The 21,356-nt window shown below is 37.6% G+C and overlaps 1 protein-coding gene across 3 annotated transcripts in view; it reads left to right on the top strand.

Moving 5' to 3' along the window:
• Window positions 1-10,405: 10,405 nt before the first annotated feature.
• Window positions 10,406-21,356, top strand: part of DSCAM (DS cell adhesion molecule) — a 644,197-nt gene continuing 633,246 nt past the window's right edge. For all 3 annotated transcript variants that reach the window (XM_045002507.1, XM_045002505.1, XM_045002506.1), the window contains exon 1: window positions 10,406-10,636. In XM_045002507.1, coding sequence (XP_044858442.1) covers window positions 10,594-10,636 — 43 coding nt within the window. In that variant the 5' untranslated portion in view covers window positions 10,406-10,593. The remainder of the gene's footprint in view (window positions 10,637-21,356) is intronic.

Genomic DNA, 21,356 nt, shown 5'->3' with positions numbered 1-21,356 from the left:
AGATACTAGCAAGACCCCAATATAATCAAAATTTAGTAACTTCCACTTTATTATTAAATTCCACTTTATTATATCAGTCTTGGTTTTCCCCTCTGTGGATATTTTCTTCTGCTGTAGGAACTCAGAGGGCTACAACTGACAGAGGCTTGTGATAGGGTTAATACTTTCCTCTGTTCTGCTCAGAGGCAGAGAAGGTTAGCAGAGGGATCAATGTGATTAAAGCTGAAGGAGAGGAAAGATGTGCCTGTCTGCTTGCTTGCTGCCTGGATGTGGTGGTTGAAGGGTGGTGTATATGCAGCCTGGTTTCTGCAGATCTGGGCTGAATATTACCAGCGATGATCTTATGCTTGCATTGGAGGATTTTTTTCACCTGCGGACCTGCCTCTGCAAACCTGCTGGTGTCTCCCTGAGCTAACGACACACCTGGCATTAAAGCACCCACCTCTCTTTTCCCTCTAGCTGCATCTTTCTGAAACAGAAAGCAAGTATCAGTGGAGAACAGAAGCTAAAGGAGAGACAGATCACTTGCTTTAAGGACAATCAGACACATACACGCATTCTCCAAGCAGCTACACTGCTACCAGCAAAATAAGCTGGACTGATCTTCCCTCTTAGCTTGCAGCTTTAACCTTGCAGTTGATAAATAGGAAAACTGAAGGCAAAGAAAAGAGTGGAAAGCTAAAAGCACATAGCTGGGAGGATAGAAAGGAGCAGGGGCATGTGGATATTGGCTATCTTCTTGTTCCAGAGCATCTTGAATGGTGAGCAATATAATCATTTAGTTTGTGATTCATTTTATTTCAGCTAATTGGGAAGGGTGTCAAAGGGAATAGGATGAATTTTTATCTTTTTTTGTTTAAAGCATTGCGCTGGTTGTTAGCAGCTGTGGAGAGAAGGAAGAAATTTTTCTGTAATCATTTAAACTAGCTTACCTAGCAAAGTGACCATCCATAACTTAACAACATATCTGCTACAATTGGAATTAGATGCTGCTGTTTGGGCATTAGTGATCAGTGTGGTTTGGTTTTATTGTGAAAGTACATTATTTTCTGAAATAGGACACAGCTAACTATATGCCTTTCAGTAATGTGTTTATGTAATATAAAGAAAAATTAATGTCTGTCTGTATTTTGATTTGATTGGTTTGGAATTACAATTGTTAATTTGTCTTGCCACATGGTTTAAGTGAGGTTATACATAATTTATTGGAAAAAGAGGAAAGTTTTTCAATTACGTCTTCTAAGAAATTTAATCTAAAGACAGTTTTCATGTTTATTGCACTTATGAATATATAATGGACACAAGCAAAAATTATTTAATCAGATTTACAGAATGTTGAGGAAACATACAGTTAATAAGTTGTCCAAGAGCACTACTAATTTCAGAGGACTGACAAGATTTTAATATTAAGTACTATGCACAGGTAATCACTGGGTTTGTGGTTATTTTTAAATGTGGTAGTGTGGGTGAATTTGATGCTCATTAAAATATGTTCTTGTGCCTTGTTTTGATCTAGGCCTATGTTTGGATCAAAATTTCTAGAGCTGGTTAAGACTAGTAGGGAAAAATGCTTTTGACCCATGCTTAAACCTCTAGATCAGTGTCTCCCAGGTGAATCATTTAGCCTCTTTGTCTGTTTCCCCTCCTATAAACTGACATTAAAAATATTTTGTTAAAGTGGCTGCCATTAAAAGCAAACAGTTATCAACCGTTAGCACATTGCTGTATCTGAGATAACAGTTTTTCCTTATACTCACAAAAAGAAATAACTGTTAGCATATGTTGACTTTTTAATGAGTCACCATTACTTACATGTGGCAAAACAACAACAACAAAAACACCTGGGAATGATTAGAGGGCAGCTGAGGGTAAAAAAAATTATGAAATTAACAAGATGTGTGCCAATGATTTCCTGATCACTCTGGCTCCAATCCTGTGAGCTGCTCTGTGCAGGCAGACCCCTACACCTATGCAGAGTGCCACAGAAGTCAATGATCGGTATGGGAAGAGCAGTGTCAGGATCACCATACGTTTCCCATGTTGCTAAATAGAATGAGTTTCCTTGTCCCTCCAACTGTCAAACTCTAGCAGATCTCATGTGTGGTATCCACATGTAGTGAATATGTCTGAAAATGTAGGTCTTAACCTCTCGAAGCATAAGTTCCCCCCAACTGTAAAATGGGGCAATGATGCTTTAAACAGAAAAGGCATGGTGGGGACTAACAGTGGTTGTAAAGTGCTGTTTAGGTGTACAGTGTTATAAGGGTCATTCAGTTGCAAAGGTAGGAATCAGAAGTTCTGGGCTCACAGCCCTGGGCATGTTCCTCTAAGACACTGACCTCTACTGTATGTCCTGTATTTCTCTTCCCCGCTATTAATTCCTACTTTCGTTCATCATTTTTGCCTTACATTAGAAATTCAGCCACTGATGTTGTAATGATGTCACTGATGTCATGTTTAGTATGGAATATTTGTGACATCACCAATGGCACAAAAAAGTGGATGAAAACTTAATATGGAAGTGATCAGCAGAAAGAAGATAATTGTTGAGAAGTCAAGGTTCTGATGATGTATAGGGAAAATTAAAACTTCCAATGTGATGTGCACTCATTTTTCTTTCTAAACTGAGTGATTGTCAGTGGTTTTCCAGAATGAACAGCAGCTGATGCAAACATGGGGACAGGGACAGCCTGTTTCTTTTTATTTTGTTTACGACTGTTCAAGGAAGACACAATAGATTGATTGTTTGTTTGGTTTTGTTTTTTTCTGCATTTTCCATAAAACAAGATGGCAAGGATAATATTCTCCATTTCCCCTTGTCCTGTTTAACTTTTTCCAGGAACAGAGCACAGCTCATGGTGTAAGAAATAGTTGGGGTCAGATTTGGTCATCAGATCTACTCCAAATAACTAAGTGGAGATGGTGGGACGGCTGGGGAAAGCAGATGGCAATTGCCCCAAATGGGCAGATGTATTTTGTATTGGTTTTTCTTTTCTCAGCTTTACACCCCACCTTTACAATTCTGCTCAGCAACTCTGCTTCGTAGCTGCACTTCTTTCTCCCTATCACATACATAAAAGACTTGGGAAGATTCATAGTCATAGAAATTTTCAAGCAGCAGACGTGCCTCTTCAACAGCACGTCTACACAGGTGGAAGCCATTTGTGGACGACAAGAATACAGAGAACACTCTGCATCTCCTGAGACATGCAGAACACTGCTCTTCCTGGCTCCTTCTGCATGCTGATTCTGACCAGAGGAGAAGTGGTCCACGTAAAGGGTTCAGTTCTGCTCTCATTTATATAGATACAACTCTGTTTAAATCAGAGGAGTTCCACACAGGTAAATGAAGGCAGAATTTGACTCAAGACCAGGGATAAACTCCTTCTTGCATAATTACAGTATTTAATGGATTGCACTGTAGGAATAGTTAAAAATAAAGGTCTGCAGACCGCTGAGACTGTCATTCATTTTCGAAAAAGCCTCTTGGAATCTGAAAGACCCCAAATTTCCTCACAAGCTCCTATGGCATTTTTAAAGGATGTGGCTATATATTCCACAAAAACTAGAACCCGAATCTTCCTAGATCACAGTTATTTATTCTGACCACTTGATTACTCAGTCTCTTTTATAATTAAACACTGTTAAAAATCTGACTGACACCTTTGATAGATTTACTAGTGAAATTCCCACGGCATATACTGTATGGTCTGCATAAGTCACTGATTTTGATACTGCTGCAGTAGTAAAGCACAATAGGTTGGGTTTTAAACAGAATTTCAGGCTCAGCTTTTTCATGTCTTCTTGTTGTGCATACATCAGACATGTAAAGGGCAGAGTACTCCTCTTTATGAGTATTCTAGATGTGCATCTATAGTGCTGTAACACTTCTATAGCTTCTTATACTCCTGTCTGGTTCCCAGGTCCAGGACTAACCACCATCTGCCATCTGTGCATTTCCCGTAATCAGGGCTGGTGTTAGTGGGTAGCAAGCAGGGCAATTGCCCAGGGCCCCACACCACAGGGTGCCCCCTCAAAGCTAAGTTACATGGTCAGGCTTCAGCTTCAGCCCTGTGAAGCAGGACTTCAGCTTCAGCCCTGTGAAGGCTTCTGCTTTGGCTCCTTAGTTTCTGCCCAAGGCCCCAGCAAGTCAAATGCCAACCCTGCCTGTAATACTGTAAGCCCAACACTATGCAAGATAAAGTTGTCTGAAACCTTGGACACACTGTTCTGACCCTCCACCCTCAGTTACCTTATATGCAGTTTTTCCTCAGCTCTATCACAAGAACATGTTTTATATGTGAAATTAGTCATCCTCTCCTACGTTTCTCTTCTTTATAAAAGAAAAAAATAATGCTAGATATTCTTCCAAATCCTGAGGCCCCCCCAAAATTTCACATAAATGTAGATGTTTGTATCTTTACATGTTATGATTCAAAAATTACCCCAAATGGACACGTTTTCTTAAATTCTTACAGTTCTAGTCACCATCCTTTCAGCCAATGAGAACTGAATGAACTTCCTACCAAAGCCTGTTAGTGATATTCTTTAATAATTACAATTAGTTATTAGTAGAACTGGTCAGAAATTTTGGAAATTTCACAATTTTGATTTGAGGAAATTGTTGACATTTTGAGGTGGTGGGGAATTTAATTTTTTCATAACTTTTTAAGAAAAATGTTGTCCTGGTGTTTGATCAGTTCTAATTGTCTAGGAGGTGGTTTTTGTTGTTTGTTGCTGGGTTTTTTCTTTTGGACTAGAAAAACTTGATAATCTCTGAGGCAACAAAAGGAATTTTGGGAAGAAAAGTTCCCAAGAGAATATGAATTTCATATACAATCTTAATACCATTTTTGCAGGTACTGCGTTCTCCCATACTCAATAAGAAATAGGTTCTTTTAAAAAAAAATTCTGCAGGACATTCCTAGAACTCTAGAAACAGAAGCTGCTGAAGGAAAGAGAAACTTCAGTGAAAATACTGATAGAACAACCATTTTGTTTTTCTATGTGCTTTCAACTTTAGTAGTTTTAACATGAATACTATAGTAACATTTATGATGCATTGATTCATGGACATATCATGACTAATAAACCAAGGGTGGGCTCCATGAAGGGACTTAGGCATTGCTACGCCCAGCATTATGGCACCTTAGTTTCAGGTTCCTAGAAAATCACAGGAACAACACAACAATCTGCAAAGCTGAGTTAGGCTCCCTATACAATGAAGAGGAAGAGATAGGCACCTTAGAATGCAATATTTTTGCATATTATCTTCATGGAGTAATGTATGCTTTGTGGGGAACATGAGGAAATTAATCATACATATCCCCTGGCATTACTGGGAAAAACAAGACATCTTTATATCAAAGAATCTTTCCAATGCTTGCACAACGGAGGACATATAGATTCTATTAGTCCAATTTGTTTCGTTATTTTATGTTCCAAACTCATTGTCTTTCACCATTAAGTTAATAGCAATATTTATAGACCTAGAAATGGCTTTCAGTTCTGAGGTATCCCATTGAAAATACTTGACTTGTGCTGCTTAAATTCAACTTATTTTGATCAAAATGGCTGATTATGAATTAATGAAAATAAGTGTTAAACCAGTCGTGAGTGAACAGCAAAAGATTTAGAGATTGGATCTGACAAGCATTCAAAATTTATCTGAATCTCTTTGGTATGAAATCAGACATGGAATCTTGTGAGAACATGTTTTCTCACAAGATTCCTCCTGGTTCTACTTGCTTCCAGTCAGGCTGGAATATGGCAAGAAAAGTCCCCCTCTCCTGCACCCTTCACTCCACACAGACTTTTTGAATGCATTCTCTTCTAACAATGGCCCAAACTACAAATCTCAGGATCATATGAAAATGAGGGAGGAGGGGAGTTTATCAAGCTTTTTTATTTTCAATATTCAAATAGGATTGAGTTGGATACAATTTGAGATTTGGGTAAAAGTTTGGACTGGACTTTATTTTAATCTAACTCATTCACCAATCCTTCATTTTAGCTACCAACAAATTTTTCTGGTAAGCTTTAGCTTAATAAAAAACGAAACATTTCGGTATATATTGCCATCTTGGGTTTTTTTTTTTCAGTTGAAAGAATTGTAACTCTTTTCAATGGTACTCAATGCATCATGACAGGTAAATAATATCACTTGTAAAGATTGCCCTTAATGTTAGCTCTGTTTCCATTACAGGGTTACACCTGTAGTGGTTACCTTTACCTAGATGAGAAATTGATAATCAATAATAACCAAAAGATGCAAAAGAGTTTCAGAAGCTGGGAGATGAATGATCCATGATAATGGTCACTGGAGGTCTGTCTTCTTATTCATCTAGCCTTTTCACCAATGTTAACTTCTCTACTCTTCTGACCACTTTCTCACAGTAAATTCAGCCCTGCCTCTAAATACTATTCTTATCTTTTAGAAGTTGAATTTGGAAACCAGGTACATGTAATAAACTGCAGTGAGGTGCTCTGTTCAAATTGCTGAGTTCTCCAGTAGAAGAGATTTGGGTGAGCTTCCTAAAGCCTTAGAGTAGTGTCATGGTCCTATGTCTGATTAGGTTGATTATCTCTATTATTTCCAATCCAATCAGTCTTTGTGAAAGGTTTTCACAGAAGTCCTTGAGGCCCAAATCAGTGTTGGCTTATAGTAGATAGGTCTTCCTATCTTTGTCCATAAAGGAAAGGGAATTTTACTTCAGGACCCAATACATCATCTCTGTAAGACTGGTCCAATCTTATATTTCTTATTAGAACATTAGATGTTCAGCCCGTTAGAATACAACAACCTACTCAACCTTCTTTATAGTCATTTTGAGTCCACCTTTCTTTAAATCATGATGTCAGGACTTCGGTCATTCAGCCAGAGATTATGGGTCTATTACAGGAGTGGGTGCGTGAGGTTCTGTGGGCCTGCAATGTGCAGGAGGTCAAACTAGATGATCATGATGGTCCCTTCTACCCTTAAAGTCTGAGTCTATGAGATTGCTGTAGTCAGTTGTTGGATGTGCTATCAAAATCAAGTATCTAACAACAATACTTCCCATCAAGAATGGGAACAGAGTATATAAAGGATGTCAGGCTAGTTTGCTGATCTTACCACTCAAACCTTCCTGCATTTGTTATTCAGAATGCTGAATTTTGTGCTTTTTTGTCCTGGACTTAGTAGTCTTTTTAGCTTAGGTTGTGTTGGTCCAGGACACACTATATTTGGAGTATGTGTGGGCAGAACTGTCAGAAAATGTTTTGTTCTAGATGCTCTATTGGAATCTGGCCCAAGTGTTTCAGGGTCTTAATGAGTTCCCATTACAATAGTTTCCACACATCATCTGGAATGGTAAGTGTTTAAAAATGTAGGGGACAGATCCTCAGCTGGTGCAAACTGCCATAGCTCCATGGAAGTCAGTGGACATATTGCAGTTTTCACCAGCTGAGGATATGCCCCTTAGACTCTGTAAGGTAACCACTGAAAGTTAGAAAGTAAGGGTGATATATACTTACTGTGCAGAAGGTGAGCATGAGGTCTGTGTGCCCCTTACATCCCACTGAAGCCCTATTTTCAAGTACTAAGAGATATTTATGTGGTGGATAGGGCTTGTGCTGGCTTTCTACACAGGGTTGAAATTAATCTAATGATCTTGCTTTGATACTGGTCTTTCTGATGGAGCCTAAACAGCTTTTCTGTCTGATAGAGGTGATCTGATGAAGGACCACAGAGTAACTATGGCAGCTATTTTGATTTTTCCAGAAAAGACGCAATATAAATTGCGTCATCTATATATACACAAATATAAATTTTGACATTTTTCTGGAAAATTCTTGGATTGTTTTGGTAAGATTTAAAAAAATAATTGCTTTTCCATATCCTTAATCCACAATGTTCTTTTTCAGTAAAATATACTAAAAGAGAGGCCTGGCAAACTAATAATACAAAAAAATGAAAATAAAATTCTTCCCCTTGGATGAAAATCTAATGCACCCTAAATCCCAAATGATGAACCTGGCCATTCTTGGCATCCAGACTTGAAACAGTGCATGCTAACTATGATTTCACATATTGAGAGTATGGGTGATCATGTGGCATTGTTTCTGTTCTCTGATTGACTGGTTGACTGAAACACAAACAAAAAGAAGGAAAACAAAGCAATTCAAAGATGGCTGCATGAATAAGTCTGGCCCAAACCTTTCCCAAAACTCATTCACATGAGTATTCATCAGATTTCGCTTGTCACCAATGCTTTTGCAACCTAAGAAAACAATTTATGGAAAAGTTAATATTCAGGGTATTGAATCCCATCAAAGCAAACTGGCTTTTTTTTAAAAAAAAATTTGCATCCCCCCCCCTTGTCTCCACCCAGTATTCTCCGCTCTACTTTAAGAAACACTTTTCCCCACTTACCCCCATGAGCCATTAGTCCCTGCCCCCTATTAGGCCCAGCTATACTACTGTAAATTGAAGAACTGAGATCCTCCTGCCTTTCCTGACCACAACCCCAGCTATAACATGATGCAGAAAATGAACCATTTGTCCCTGATGCAATTTGCTGATTTTCATTTTGGTTTTTAGCTTCCTTAAGAATTACAACTGAGGGGCTTGGAACGGGTCCCATATGAGGAGAGATTAAAGAGGCTAGGACTTTTCAGCTTGGAAAAGAGGAGACTAAGGGGGGATATGATAGAGGTATATAAAATCATGAGTGGTGTGGAGAAGGTGAGTAAGGAAAAGTTATTTACTTGTTCCCATAATATAAAAACTAGGGACCACCAAATGAAATGAATGGGCAGCAGGTTTAAAACAAATAAAAGGAACACACACAGCACACAGTCAACCTGTGGAACTCCTTGCCTGAGGAGGTTGTGAAGGCTAGGACTGTAATAGGGTTTAAAAGAGAACTGGATAAATTCATGGCGGTTAAGTCAATTAATGGCTATTAGCCTGGATGGGTAAAGAATGGTGTCCCTAGCCTCTGTTTGTCAGAAGGTGGTGATGGACGGCAGGAGAGAGATCACTTGATCATTACCTGTTAGGTTCACTCCCTCTGGGGCATCTGGCATTAGCCACTGTTGGTAGACAGGTTACTGGGATGGATGGACCTTTGGTCTGACCCAGTATGGCCATTTTTATGTTCTTATGGTGTTATATCATGCTTCTGATATTTTTTAGTCCATTTTCAGTCCATTACTAATGTACCACAGAAGTCTCTGGACTGTGTATCTTTCCTGTCTGGCTATACTAGTGACTTTTCTGGCTATAATAATCCTTTTGTCTTATTTTTGGGCATCCTTTCTTGGGTTCCACTATAGCGAACAAGGCTGGGTCTTGCCAAGTTGGCCATCTTTACGACCACAAAGCAGGTATTTTTTAATATTGATGTGTTGTGTGCCAGTCCCCACTTTAAGCTTGTACCCTGCAGAGCTCCCTTTGGACAATGCAAGATTCTTCAGCCCAATAATAAATGACTTTTTTTTTTGTTATATGTTTTACTAATTTTAACACAAATCTTGAATTAGCCTAATTCTGCAGTGTAGTTCACAGTGTTGATTCTAGTTATTTTATTTTAATGTTTCTATTTTTTGATTGGCCTTCACATCATGAAAGACAAGGTAGAAGCACAGATTGCTTTTAGTTAGTGAGGCTGCAGTTTACAGTTTGCTAAAAGAGGAAACAAAATCAGTTCCCACAGTAAAGAAACACTTCAAAGTCTAATTGTATTGGGTGCTTTAAAAGTGTCGGAAATAGAGTTTACTATTTGGTTAAGAATCTCAGTAAATTATTTCACATGCTTCTGTGTCTAGGCTATGACCTTCCAGAAGTGCCACCCCCTACTACTTGTCAACACATTAGTCATATAAAACTCAGCTGATGCCAAACGGACGCAGTTCAGCCAACTATAGAATTGTATAATATTCTACTATGTTCTTCTATTCGTCTTGTTTTTCTCCCCTCTATGGATACTTTCTGCTGCTTTAAGACTGCAGAGGGCTAAAATTGACAGAGGCTTGTGATAGGGTTAATACTTTCCTCTGTTCTGCTCAGAGGCAGAGAAGGTTAGCAGAGGGATCAATGTGATTAAATCTGTAGGAGAGGAAAGATGTGTCAGTCTGCTTGCTTGCTGCCTGGATGTGGTGGTTGAAGGGTGGTGTATATGCAGCCTGGTTTCTGCAGATCTGGGTTGGATATTACCAGCGATGATCTTATGCTTGCATTGGAGGATTTTTTCACCTGTGGACCTGCCTCTGCAAACCTGCTGGTGTCTCCCTGAGCTAACGACACACCTGGGCTTAAAGCACCCGCCTCCCTTTTCCCTCTAGCTGCATCTTTCTGAAACAGAAAGCTAGCAAGCAAGTGTCAGCGGAGAACAGAAGCTAAAGGAGAGACAGATCACTTGCTTTAAGGACAATCATACAAATACACGCATTCTCCAAGCAGCTACACTGCTACCAGCAAAATAAGCTGGACTGATCTTCCCTCTTAGCTTGCAGCTTTAACCTTGCAGTTGACAAACAGGGAAACAGAAAGCAAGGAAAAGAGTGGAAAGCTAAAAGCACATAGCTGGGAGGATAGAAAGGAGCAGGGGCATGTGGATATTGGCTATCTTCTTGTTCCAGAGCATCTTGAATGGTGAGCAATATAATCATTTAGTTTGTGATTCATTTTATTTCAGCTAATTGGGAAGGGTGTCAAAGGGAATAGGATGATTTTTTATCTTTTGTGTTTAAAGCATCGCGCTGGTTGTTAGCAGCTGTCGGGAGAAGGAAGAAATTGCTCTGTAATCATTTAAACTAGCTTACCTAGCAAAGTAAGTGCCCATAACCTAAGTGTGTTACGATATATCTTCCTCATTCAGAATAAAACTGTACTTGATGAAATAGGGATAGATGCAATTTTTCTTTTTTTGGCTGAAAAAAGTACAGAATTTTGCCAAGCAGAGCATCAATCTGTAAGAGCATACTGAGTGAATTTGAAGGGCTTGTATATCAAGCTTTTGGATTTTGTTTTTGTTTTCATGTTTTTATATTTCAATTCTTAAATTGTCATGTGATTTAACCAAATTAATGCAGGCTTTTTATTTAAGGAAAAATATTTTTAAATTTCCTCTCGCCATCATTTCTCTAAGAAGGTACCTGCTATGTGTTCAACACACTCATTTATGTAAAAATATGCACTGATAAGCATTACATCATCTAAAAAAGATTAAAGACTCTTTCAGTCAATTTCAAAGTTATGAAGGGGAAATAACAATGGAAAGACAATAAAAAATAAACCCTTGTTTGTGTACTCCTCTGCAATAGATAAATGTTTTCCCAGTTTTTAATGCTGTTATTAATACAGGTGAGGTTTTATATATTTAATACTTAGACTTGCATAGTTAGTCTTTGACCATATGTATCATCCTAAGGTGCATATTGAACTATATGCAAATAAATATAGTATCTTTAGGATAGAAAACAAATTATGCTGTATACTGTGATGCTAGTTATTCCTATTATTTTACCTTCCTATTTTCAAATTTGAGAACATAGCTCTGCCTAAAATTCATTGTACACTGGCAGTTAAAATGGAAAGATTAAGCACACAATTTTCAAAATAGGCAAACCAGACAGAATAGGAAAATGTTGCTTGAATGAATGAATGAGGGATAAACTCAGGGTAAAGTGTAAAATTTTCCCTGGAAGATACAAATATAATTGAAGCTCCAAGCAAAGGGTGACGAATGAATGCTGGATGAGAGTGCCTTCATATTTGCTTAGGTAGATACTCGATGAGAAAATACATTGACAGGCAAAGCAAATCCAGTATGAATAGAAAGAAATATCATAAAATTAAGGCAATAAGAGATGAAGCAGGAAGGAAGGTAAGGGAGTAAGGAAGATGCATCGAGAAGTATGTTTTGATGCACAGTATACTGTACAATGTAAAATCATCAAAATAACCCCCGAACTTTTTATTTTATTTTGAAATCCTCCTAGCAGTAAGACATTGCAATAAGTTCTGGCATGAAGAATGTATTTATTTATTTTGTCAGATGGCACTATGCCTTTTCTGTATCCACTGCAGGCAGATACCTTGGAGAAAATATTTGCTTTTAATAACACAGGATCACTGTGAAAGTATATTCGCTTATCAGGGCTATTCAGTTAAACAAGGATTTGCATAGAAAATTAGAACTGCAACATTTGTGTCCAAAAATTGTAGGTCTTTAAAAGACAGATACATGTGTACCCTGCACGCACATGAATTCACACCCATTTAAATTGCATACTTTTAAGGTAGACTACCTGAAAAAAAAATCTGCAATTCTGAAGAATAATAAATTAACCTTGTTTTCCTTTTAAGGTTGAAATTGCATGAAAAACACTTTCTCTCATTTATTCATGTAGTCTGCAGCAATGTCACAGTTTCAACATTCACAAGTATGGACTAAAATCAAACATAAGGATAAATATGTATTCTGAGAATTTTTTAACACTCTAAACACAGAAGATACATGTATCTTCCCAGATTTTATGCTGATATACATACACTCTGTGTGTATATGTACATACATGGTACATACACACCACAATTTTTTTAAATATTACAACACTAGAAATATCTAATGGATGGTTCAGTGAATCTTTATTAACTTAAAAACTGGTTAAAATGGGGTGTTTTGACATTCATTTTCAATGATATAGTAAATATAAGATAGTAAGCTCTCTCTGTGTGTATTGCAGATTCTTATATGTACACACACACAGGGTATGTATACCAGCATGAAAACTGGGAAGATGATACTTCTGCATTTAGGGGTGTTATGGATAAATATATATTATGAGAATACATGTGATAAGTGTTTCCTGAGGTAGTGTCTGGTTGCATTTAAAACATCAAATGCTCATTGTGAAAGTGCTTTTAGTTACACTGTTGAATTTAGAATACACTATTCACATGACTCTCGTAAGATTTTGGTGATATTTTGAAAATGATTAATACTTCTGTGTTTGAAGGAAAATACAGTATAGACAGTATACACAAATACAAATGTTATATATTTATAGAATATGGGGCACTCTTTTATGATACTGTATAAAAATTAACTCTTGAAGCTTGACTTCTGTGGTTGCTGTTACCCACCTGCCTTTCAGAAGTCCCCAGGGAAATGCACAAATCTACTTACAACACACATGTGTTCTCGCACCCAAGTGTGTGTGGAATCTAATTATGGTCTAGATATATTATAAAATGAAATAAAAATCTAGTATAGCAGGTAAAACTACTATTTTTAATTTCTTTTCTTTTGTATTTAACAACCCTGGGGCCCAAACCTGCAATCTTTCTATCTGGCAAAATTTCTATTGGAGAGTCCCTGGGAGCCATCTGAATAAGGACAGCAGGATTGGCCTCCATCTCTCCCTATAATCACTCAGCACAAATAAATCTCATCACGATAAATGGTACCTTCATTGAATGGACTTACTGTCTGTAAAATATCTTACTTATGAGTGCAATAGAATATTAGTACACCGACAATATCCAAATAATAGGATTCTGGAACAAAATTTCCAAATTCTAACTGCAATTGTTATTTCTAACTACTGATTTTATTTATTAACACTATTGGTTTATTAAAATATGGATAAAAAAGTATTATTATTAACCATAAATACAGTCAACCCATTTGAGAAGATGGGGGTACCCTTTCAAAACAGTGAATTAAGCTGAAGAACTTCAACTGATGGTAAGGTGAGTCATGCAGTTATAACCTTGAGCAACACACTGAGAATTTACCTTCTGGGTTACTGTATTAAAATATTCTAGAAGCAAGCATTTAAAATTATTGATATAAATGAAAAAATCCACTTTAGTCCAATCCCAATGAGTATAGGCATATTTTATTGATTACTTCATGGGGAAAAAAAATCAAAAAGGTCAAACTTTTTTTACACATTTCAGAATTCCTGTACCCAGCAATACACTGGCTTATTTGAAATGTGTTTGCTAGACATGCTATTGCTCTGTGTATTCAAATGTCGGTATTTCTTGGTAACATTTTAATATGTTGACATAAATATGCTGAAATCATTTGCAGGCTTCTCTTCCACTGTAACTCTTGTTTGCCTGTGGTCCATTGATTTCAACACAGATCAATGGAACACCAGGATGTACCCAATACAGTACAGCTGATACTAAAAATAAATTCCCATTAAAATGATTTCCATTTTGTATCCATAATGCATGAATCCCAGTGTGCACATGTCCATCTTTGATATATCAAACGAGTTTTTACTAGCATATCAGACTGCAAGCAGGACAAGAGCCAGACTATAAATTGGGATGGGGGCAGAGGGAGTAGACAAAAACTGTAAGAAGGTACAACAGAGGTAATAGGAATACTTGCCACAAGAAACAGTGATCAGTACTGCTAGAAACAAACAGGAAGGCTAACACCTTTACTGATATAAATAGGGCTTTTCCTCCCAATGGAAGGTTTTTTTTGAATAGCTGTGACATCAAAATATAGTTTGAGTAGCCAAAGCCTTGCTCTCAGGTAGTATGATACTTCATGTGCTGATATATAGTTATTGAAGTGTTTGTGGATAACCCAATCTTACTGATTGATTTTGACCTTGTTACTTCTGAGGCTTTTAATTCTTTTCTTGCAATAAGTATTAGTTGATCACTGAGTGATTAAAATGAAATTTGCATTAACTAGAAAGCTAGACAGAGTGCAACAGAAATCTGCTCCTCCACTTTAAAAGAGAACTCATTTCCCTTCTTTACATTTTTAGTAATATTCCAGAATATAGCAATTACTGCACATTAAGAATTCCTGACCAGCTTCACCAAACACAGACTGAGATACTACGACATGGTGTCTGCATGTTAGTGTGTCAGTATCACAGGACACTAGTGGGCAGCAAACCACACAAGACTATCAACACTTCAAAACAACAGTGGGAATAAACAGTCACCGAAGGGAGGATTTATGAAGGTAGATTGTCTTGCAGGGTCACTATCCCTTTAATTTGCAGAGCTCACTATTCTGTTTTCTTTTCCTCCTGTGAGCATTGAATAACAATTATTAATGACAAGAAGTCTAGAGGCTACATTTGTATTAAAGTTTAAAATGAGGTTGATTTCCACAAATAGCAATAAGCTGTAATGAGAACTTGAGGCTTGATTCTGCATTTGTTGAAGACAATGGTAAAAACTCCCTTCCCTTCAGTGGTACAGTATCAGGCTTTTTGGGTATTAAAGGTCAAAGGAACTGGTGAGTGGGAAAGCTAATGGATAGCCTGAGGTTGGTTGATTTTAACCTGCCTACACTCAGCAGTTCCACACTGTATTGAATTATGTCATTTATAGAGGTACCACTCAACTCCCCACACCATCAAACATCAAGCCTTTTCTTTAATTTAAGCTAATGGGTCCTCAGCTTTTTTTTGAAAATCAGGCCATCTATTTAGTGACTAAATTATGGACTTGTGAGCTTAACTTTATGGCCCCATTTTTGAAAATCTTGATCTAAGCCTCTCTCAGCACCCCAAAGCTCGAGAAGGTGAGTCAGAAGTTATTGACTTGATTAGTGTTATAAACAGTCTATAGCAGGGCCAGGAATGCATGGCATGATTTTCAAAGGTGTTTGCAAAACATTGTATTATAAATGATCAGATACTACCGGGACGGGCACCAATACAAAACTCTAAATCAGAAAGGCCTATACATTTTTGGAAGTTGCACAAGCTAGGATTAGTATTATTTTGTAGAACCAGTTGATTTTTTTTTTTTTTTTTGGTCAGAAGCTGATGTTTCAACAAAACTGACATTTGTTGTAAAATTTTACCAGTTTTAGCAATTTTGTTTTGGGGAAAAAAAATAGAAAAAATGTTTTTTGCAAATTTTTAATAATCCCATTTCAACATTTTCAGAATGGAAAGTTTTGATTTTTCCCCCCCAAAATTTACTTTATTTTATATATAAATTTTAAAAAAAATAAAATGTCAAAATTGAAACTAAATATTTAAAATGAATCAAAATAAAACGCCTTAATGATTTTTTTCTTCAGAATTTTGTTTTGTGAGAAATTTGGAAATTTTGGCTTTTTTCTCCATTCAGAATGAGTATGTGTAGTGTTTTTTAAATCCTTCATGGCACTGGAAATCCATTTTCCAGTTAGCTCTATTATTTAAAAGTGGTAGCATTGCTAATTATTCAGGTCATAGGCAAACTATTCACTCTGGGTTAGGAAGAAACTTCCCCTAAAGCCAGATTATTATATGCATTATCCATCACACAGCTTCCGTTGAAGAATCTCGTACTGGCTATTGTTAGAGTGGAAACTTTTCTTTAAGTGTGACACTGGTTCTGATTTAGTATTGCAGTTCCTATAGCATGCCAAAATGAAAATTCCTTAAAAAGATGTGGGAATTTATTATCTTGCCCTGATTACTTAAAGTTGCAGCATATTTGATTTTTTTTAAAAATTATTATTCCTTATACAGTTACTGATACCATAATTTTGTAAAAGTAGCAACAAAACCCTCTTGAGCAATAAGGTTCTCCAATGTACTGCAGACTACAAGATCCTGAATACCTACTCCAAGGTGAATGAGTGGGTGAAGGCTGTTACATTATATGTATTATTCCATAAAATAAACCCCACCTTCTTAACCTCGCTTATTTACAGATCCATCTCATTTCATTAATTCATGGGCCTACACTGTCTTATAGGAACCACATTTAAAGCTTGGTATCTTCAACAAAATAAAATGGAAGAAGTGTTTCAGAAGAGCCTTTCGTATCACAAAAAAGCATTGAAGAAAATGATCTTTAAAAGTAAACCACACGTTCCACAGATACTTGTTACCTGGTGGTTTTTGCCATTGATTTTTCACACTGATCTCCAGCTATCGTATGTCATTCATTTCTCATGACTTTCTAAATATTTCCCCCCTTTAAAGTAATGGTTTAATCACCAGAAAAAGAGAAAATAGGCTGCATAAATATATCTCATAGTGAAATGGGAGAACAGATATTAAGGACATAGACATTGAGATAGGAAGAAAGAAAGGCTAGTGGATGGATAGTCAGAATGACAGAGATTAACGAGTCTTGCCTGCGTCCCTATTTAAGTTATTTTTACTCAGGAGGCAGAGAGTAAGATTTAAGAATGAGCCAGCAGTCCTATTTATAGACAGCCATTTTTAAATGCAGTGGCTTTGAGAAGGAGAGTCACCTCCATACTAAACGCCTGCATCCCTGGAGCTTCCTAGTAACGCGGGGAGAGAGCAGTGCAGCAAACTGTGCTGAATCACTGATCAGGCAATCTGCTGAACATTCTAGAAGGGCAGACCACACATGAGCTCAGGAACACAGTGGAGCACAGGAACACCGCTGGGAGTGGCACTCATGGTCCATGTTTAAATGGCAGCTACAAAGCCAGATGCAAACAAATGGGAGTGCAGCAGCTCAGAGGCTATGTTGATGAAATACCATTCAAGGCATCTGAACGTGCGCTGCATCACCTAAAATGAAGACCAAGCACGCAGTTGTTAATCTAACGCTGTCAGTGTTACAAGCAGGGACAAAATTATATACAGTATGTGTGATGGCTTGGAAACTACTGTGTATGGAAGAACAGGATGCTCGCTCCAATGTCCAACTTTAGGTGCTGCTGTCTCCTTACACTTAATTACACATTAATCCTGTACTGAATGTTTGTCTTAAATTATGATACCTCTCTTTGTACTGTCAGCAAATATTGAAAAGTGATATTCCCACAGGTTTCTTTTCAGGTAAGGGTAAAAGAAATAATAATTATTTAAACAAACAAATAGCCTTTAAAAGGTGGCTGTTATTACATAATAAGAAATTAGAGACATGATTTCTGGAGTGACCAGAAATATTCTAATGGGACAGATAACATTGTTAATACATTGTGACCCGAATTAAAATGCGTTGCATTGAAGCTTTGAATAATTTGGTGTCTATCTTTATAATTGCCATAGCTATGAGTAAAGATGCATAAAGCATAGACAGAGCAACTCTGCGACAAGCATCTCCCAGGGTGTGAATTCCAGGGAAAAGAAATGCTGCCATGTTGTGTTTGCAAATGATTGATCTGTGTTGAAGTCTGCATGCTAAGGACTTCTTTCTTTCCCAATGCAGAGTGGCTGCACTCACTGCTTCATTTTATAGTTGCCACAGTATGAAGGGACTTCATGGAGGTTGGCACTGGCTCGTTAGCTTCAATGCTGCTCTTAAGCAGTATCTTCATGATTGGCATATTTTAACTAACTTGAGGCCACTAGTTGTTTAGTACCATCATTCTGTGATACTAAATGAGAGTCTAAGTGGGGTGTAGGTGTGTGAACCCAAGGATATAAGCTGGTTGAGAGGACCAGCCATACAGTGAAACATGCAACCTCTGAGGAACCCGTATGTTGTTATTGTAATATCCTCTGTTGTAGACAAGTCACAAAGTGGGGTTAGTATTCCCTGAAATGAATCAATTATCTGCTTTTCCAGACAATGGAAGGTTATGTATAAAACTAGAAATGCTAGCTCTGAATCTAATTGACCTCCCTTCCCTGATGGGTTAGGCAATCAGAAATCATTGTTCCCACCTGACTTCAACAATGTTATTTTCTACAGTTGAAAGCAGAGAAAGGTGTTTTTTTTTTAATTTATGTAACCTGCCATAAATATAGAAATTATGCCATGGAGCAGCCAAGAATAAAAATATTAAATTACTTTTTCTCCAGGCCATGATATCTCATCCTAGGTTCTGCCATAAGCGTGGACTGCTGTGCAACTGCAGCAGCAAGGGATAATCTATTGATTGTCCTAATTCAGGAAAACATCTTTATGCACTTAAGCATGGTTTTAAGTCCTATTAAGTCAGGGCATGAAGAAGATTAAAAGATGGGGCAGAGGGAGAGTAGGAAGGACTTCCAAATTATGTACTGGCTCAAACCAGGGCCACTGGAAATCTCTCTAAGATCATATGTGACTAGCTGAACCGGACAATCTGTCTCCCACTCTTATTTTTTGTTTTGGATCTTTGCTTGTTTGTTTGACTAGAAACAAAACACTCTCTGGCTGTTGGCACATAAAGATGGGGAGACTAGAACATGTGCTAGAGAGGGGAAGTATATGCTGTTCTGCTAGGTTAGGCTAATGGTGGTGAAAGAGGAAACAAGGGAGTTATTAATCCAGGCCAGTTTTAGATATACACAAGGGACACATTTTAAATAGAAAAGGCCCATGCTGGTTTATCCTCAGAGGGGACCCAGGAGCACTGTACCAAATCCACTACCACTAAGAATCATGTCCTGCTCTAATGGTTGGTTTGTGTTTAGGTGCCTTAAAGTTTTGTTTAATTGTGCATCTCTCTGGGCCTGGTGAACCGGAAGTTGTTGGATTACAGGCACAATTTGGCAAAACTGAAATTTAATGATGCTGTGTCATAATGTCCACCCATTAATCTGTGAGCCCCTAACCAGGGTGTAGGTTATTTTAGGTATTTCTGGTGGTGTTTTTGGTATACTTTTTTTTTTTAAATTTCAGTCCACACTTTTAGCTTCACATATGTAGGAAGATTCCCTTTCTCTCCTTCCTCTCACTCTCGCTGCATGCTTGAAATACTTTACCTCTTTTCGATGCACCAAGCAACATCCCTTTCCTTCTTTATTATTGTCTGTACTGCGGTAGACCCAAAAGCCCAAATCTGGATCACCGCCCCATTGTGCTAGGCACTGTATAAACAAGCCTATAATCAAAATGTGAGGAAGTGGGAAGAGAAGCAGACAGGTACAGCCTACAAGCAAAGGGATCAGGATAAGGACAGGCTCACATCATATTATTTGCAGATTTGTTGAGGTTGGGTGTTTAGTTTTGGGTTTATTTTCACTGTATTTGTTTTTATTATGAAAAGTACTTTTAGCCAGCTTTGGGGGGGATATTCCAAATAACGAATGGGAACAGGCAAGAGTTGCTGGAGTAGGAGAGAGGAGAGGGTAAAGAAGGAAGCTGGGTTGAGAGGGGGTAGAAAGGGGCAAAGAGAATTGAAGGGTCATAGTGGGAAAAAAGGGGGCAGGATGAAGTGGAAGCAGCAGCAGTTGTAACAAGTAAAGGGGGAAACAATTTGCACGAATGTAAGTGGTAGCCGGGGGAAGGGGAGGACCAGATAAAGCTATTGAGTTAGAGAAGCCCATTTACCTTCTGGGATAGCAACCTTCTGCTGCCGGCTGATGCAGTTAGTCTGGTATCTCAAGTGGTAAAAGTCTGCTGCATTGCTAATCTATTCTTACATGATCATTTACTATTTTTCCCACAGGAGCCCTGCTGCATTTAATGCATGGCATGAGTACACAAAGGGGTAGAATTAAGGTGACATGAGCAATCATAAATCTGGCCTTTCCTAACCTTCTAATATTTGACTTTGCAACCTAAATAAAGTTATTTAAAATATATATTTTTGAAGTAATATATATCAGCTGTGCCAAGGTCTTATCTGTAGTGAATTGATAGGAACCAGAAATGAATAACTTAAGCATTGAGTTATTATATAAAATGGTCCGGTGCAATACTGGCAGCTCCCTTTGAATAAGGAGCAGACTGCAGAGTATAGAGGTACATTGCTGATACCAGCAGGGGATGCTGTTATCTGGCTAAAGATTGCTGTGTAACGATAAGCCAATAGGAGAATTTTTGTTGTTCCTGTACCATGTTATCTCTGACCTTGGCTGTAGTCTCAACTGTGTTACCAGCTGTTCCATCCCCACTGTCTGTCCCTTTCCCCCTAGTGTGATTGTTCTGAGATGACAGTCTCCTGAGTTTATTTGATTTTTTTTTTAAATTAGCATCTAGTAAAAACCAGTGTAGATTTAAACTAAGTAATTAAAAACTCCACAAAAAAAATTCTAAAAATCTTGTAGCTCATGCATCAAGGGATCCATACTACAACTAAGTGGGCTACCGGTCTGTTGCTGCATGAATGAATGATTGATTAAAATCCAGGAATGTTTGCAACATGAGTGTTTCTCACTGGCTCAGCAGCAAAACAAGTCAGTTGAATTGTACCAGCTCCTTTAGCACGAAAAGATCTTTGGTGACACATCTTTAAAAACTGAGAAGATTCAGCTCTTTATTTTATTTTTAGATGACTATACTGTTCATATTACTTTTAGCCCTTGAGGTTTTGTTTTTGGCGTAATAATTTTCCTCTACAGAAAATGCATACTGTACTTTGGGGTGTGGTTTTAAAATTGTGCATACTGAACTATATATTTTAAAATAGCATCCCCTCTAAGCATAATGTGGAAAAATAATAGGAAAAATAATGGGTGCTGTATTG

The sequence above is a fragment of the Mauremys mutica genome, chromosome 1 (genome assembly GCF_020497125.1).
Source record: "Mauremys mutica isolate MM-2020 ecotype Southern chromosome 1, ASM2049712v1, whole genome shotgun sequence".
Taxonomy (NCBI): domain Eukaryota; kingdom Metazoa; phylum Chordata; order Testudines; family Geoemydidae; genus Mauremys; species Mauremys mutica.
This window is presented reverse-complemented; position numbering and strand designations above follow the sequence as displayed.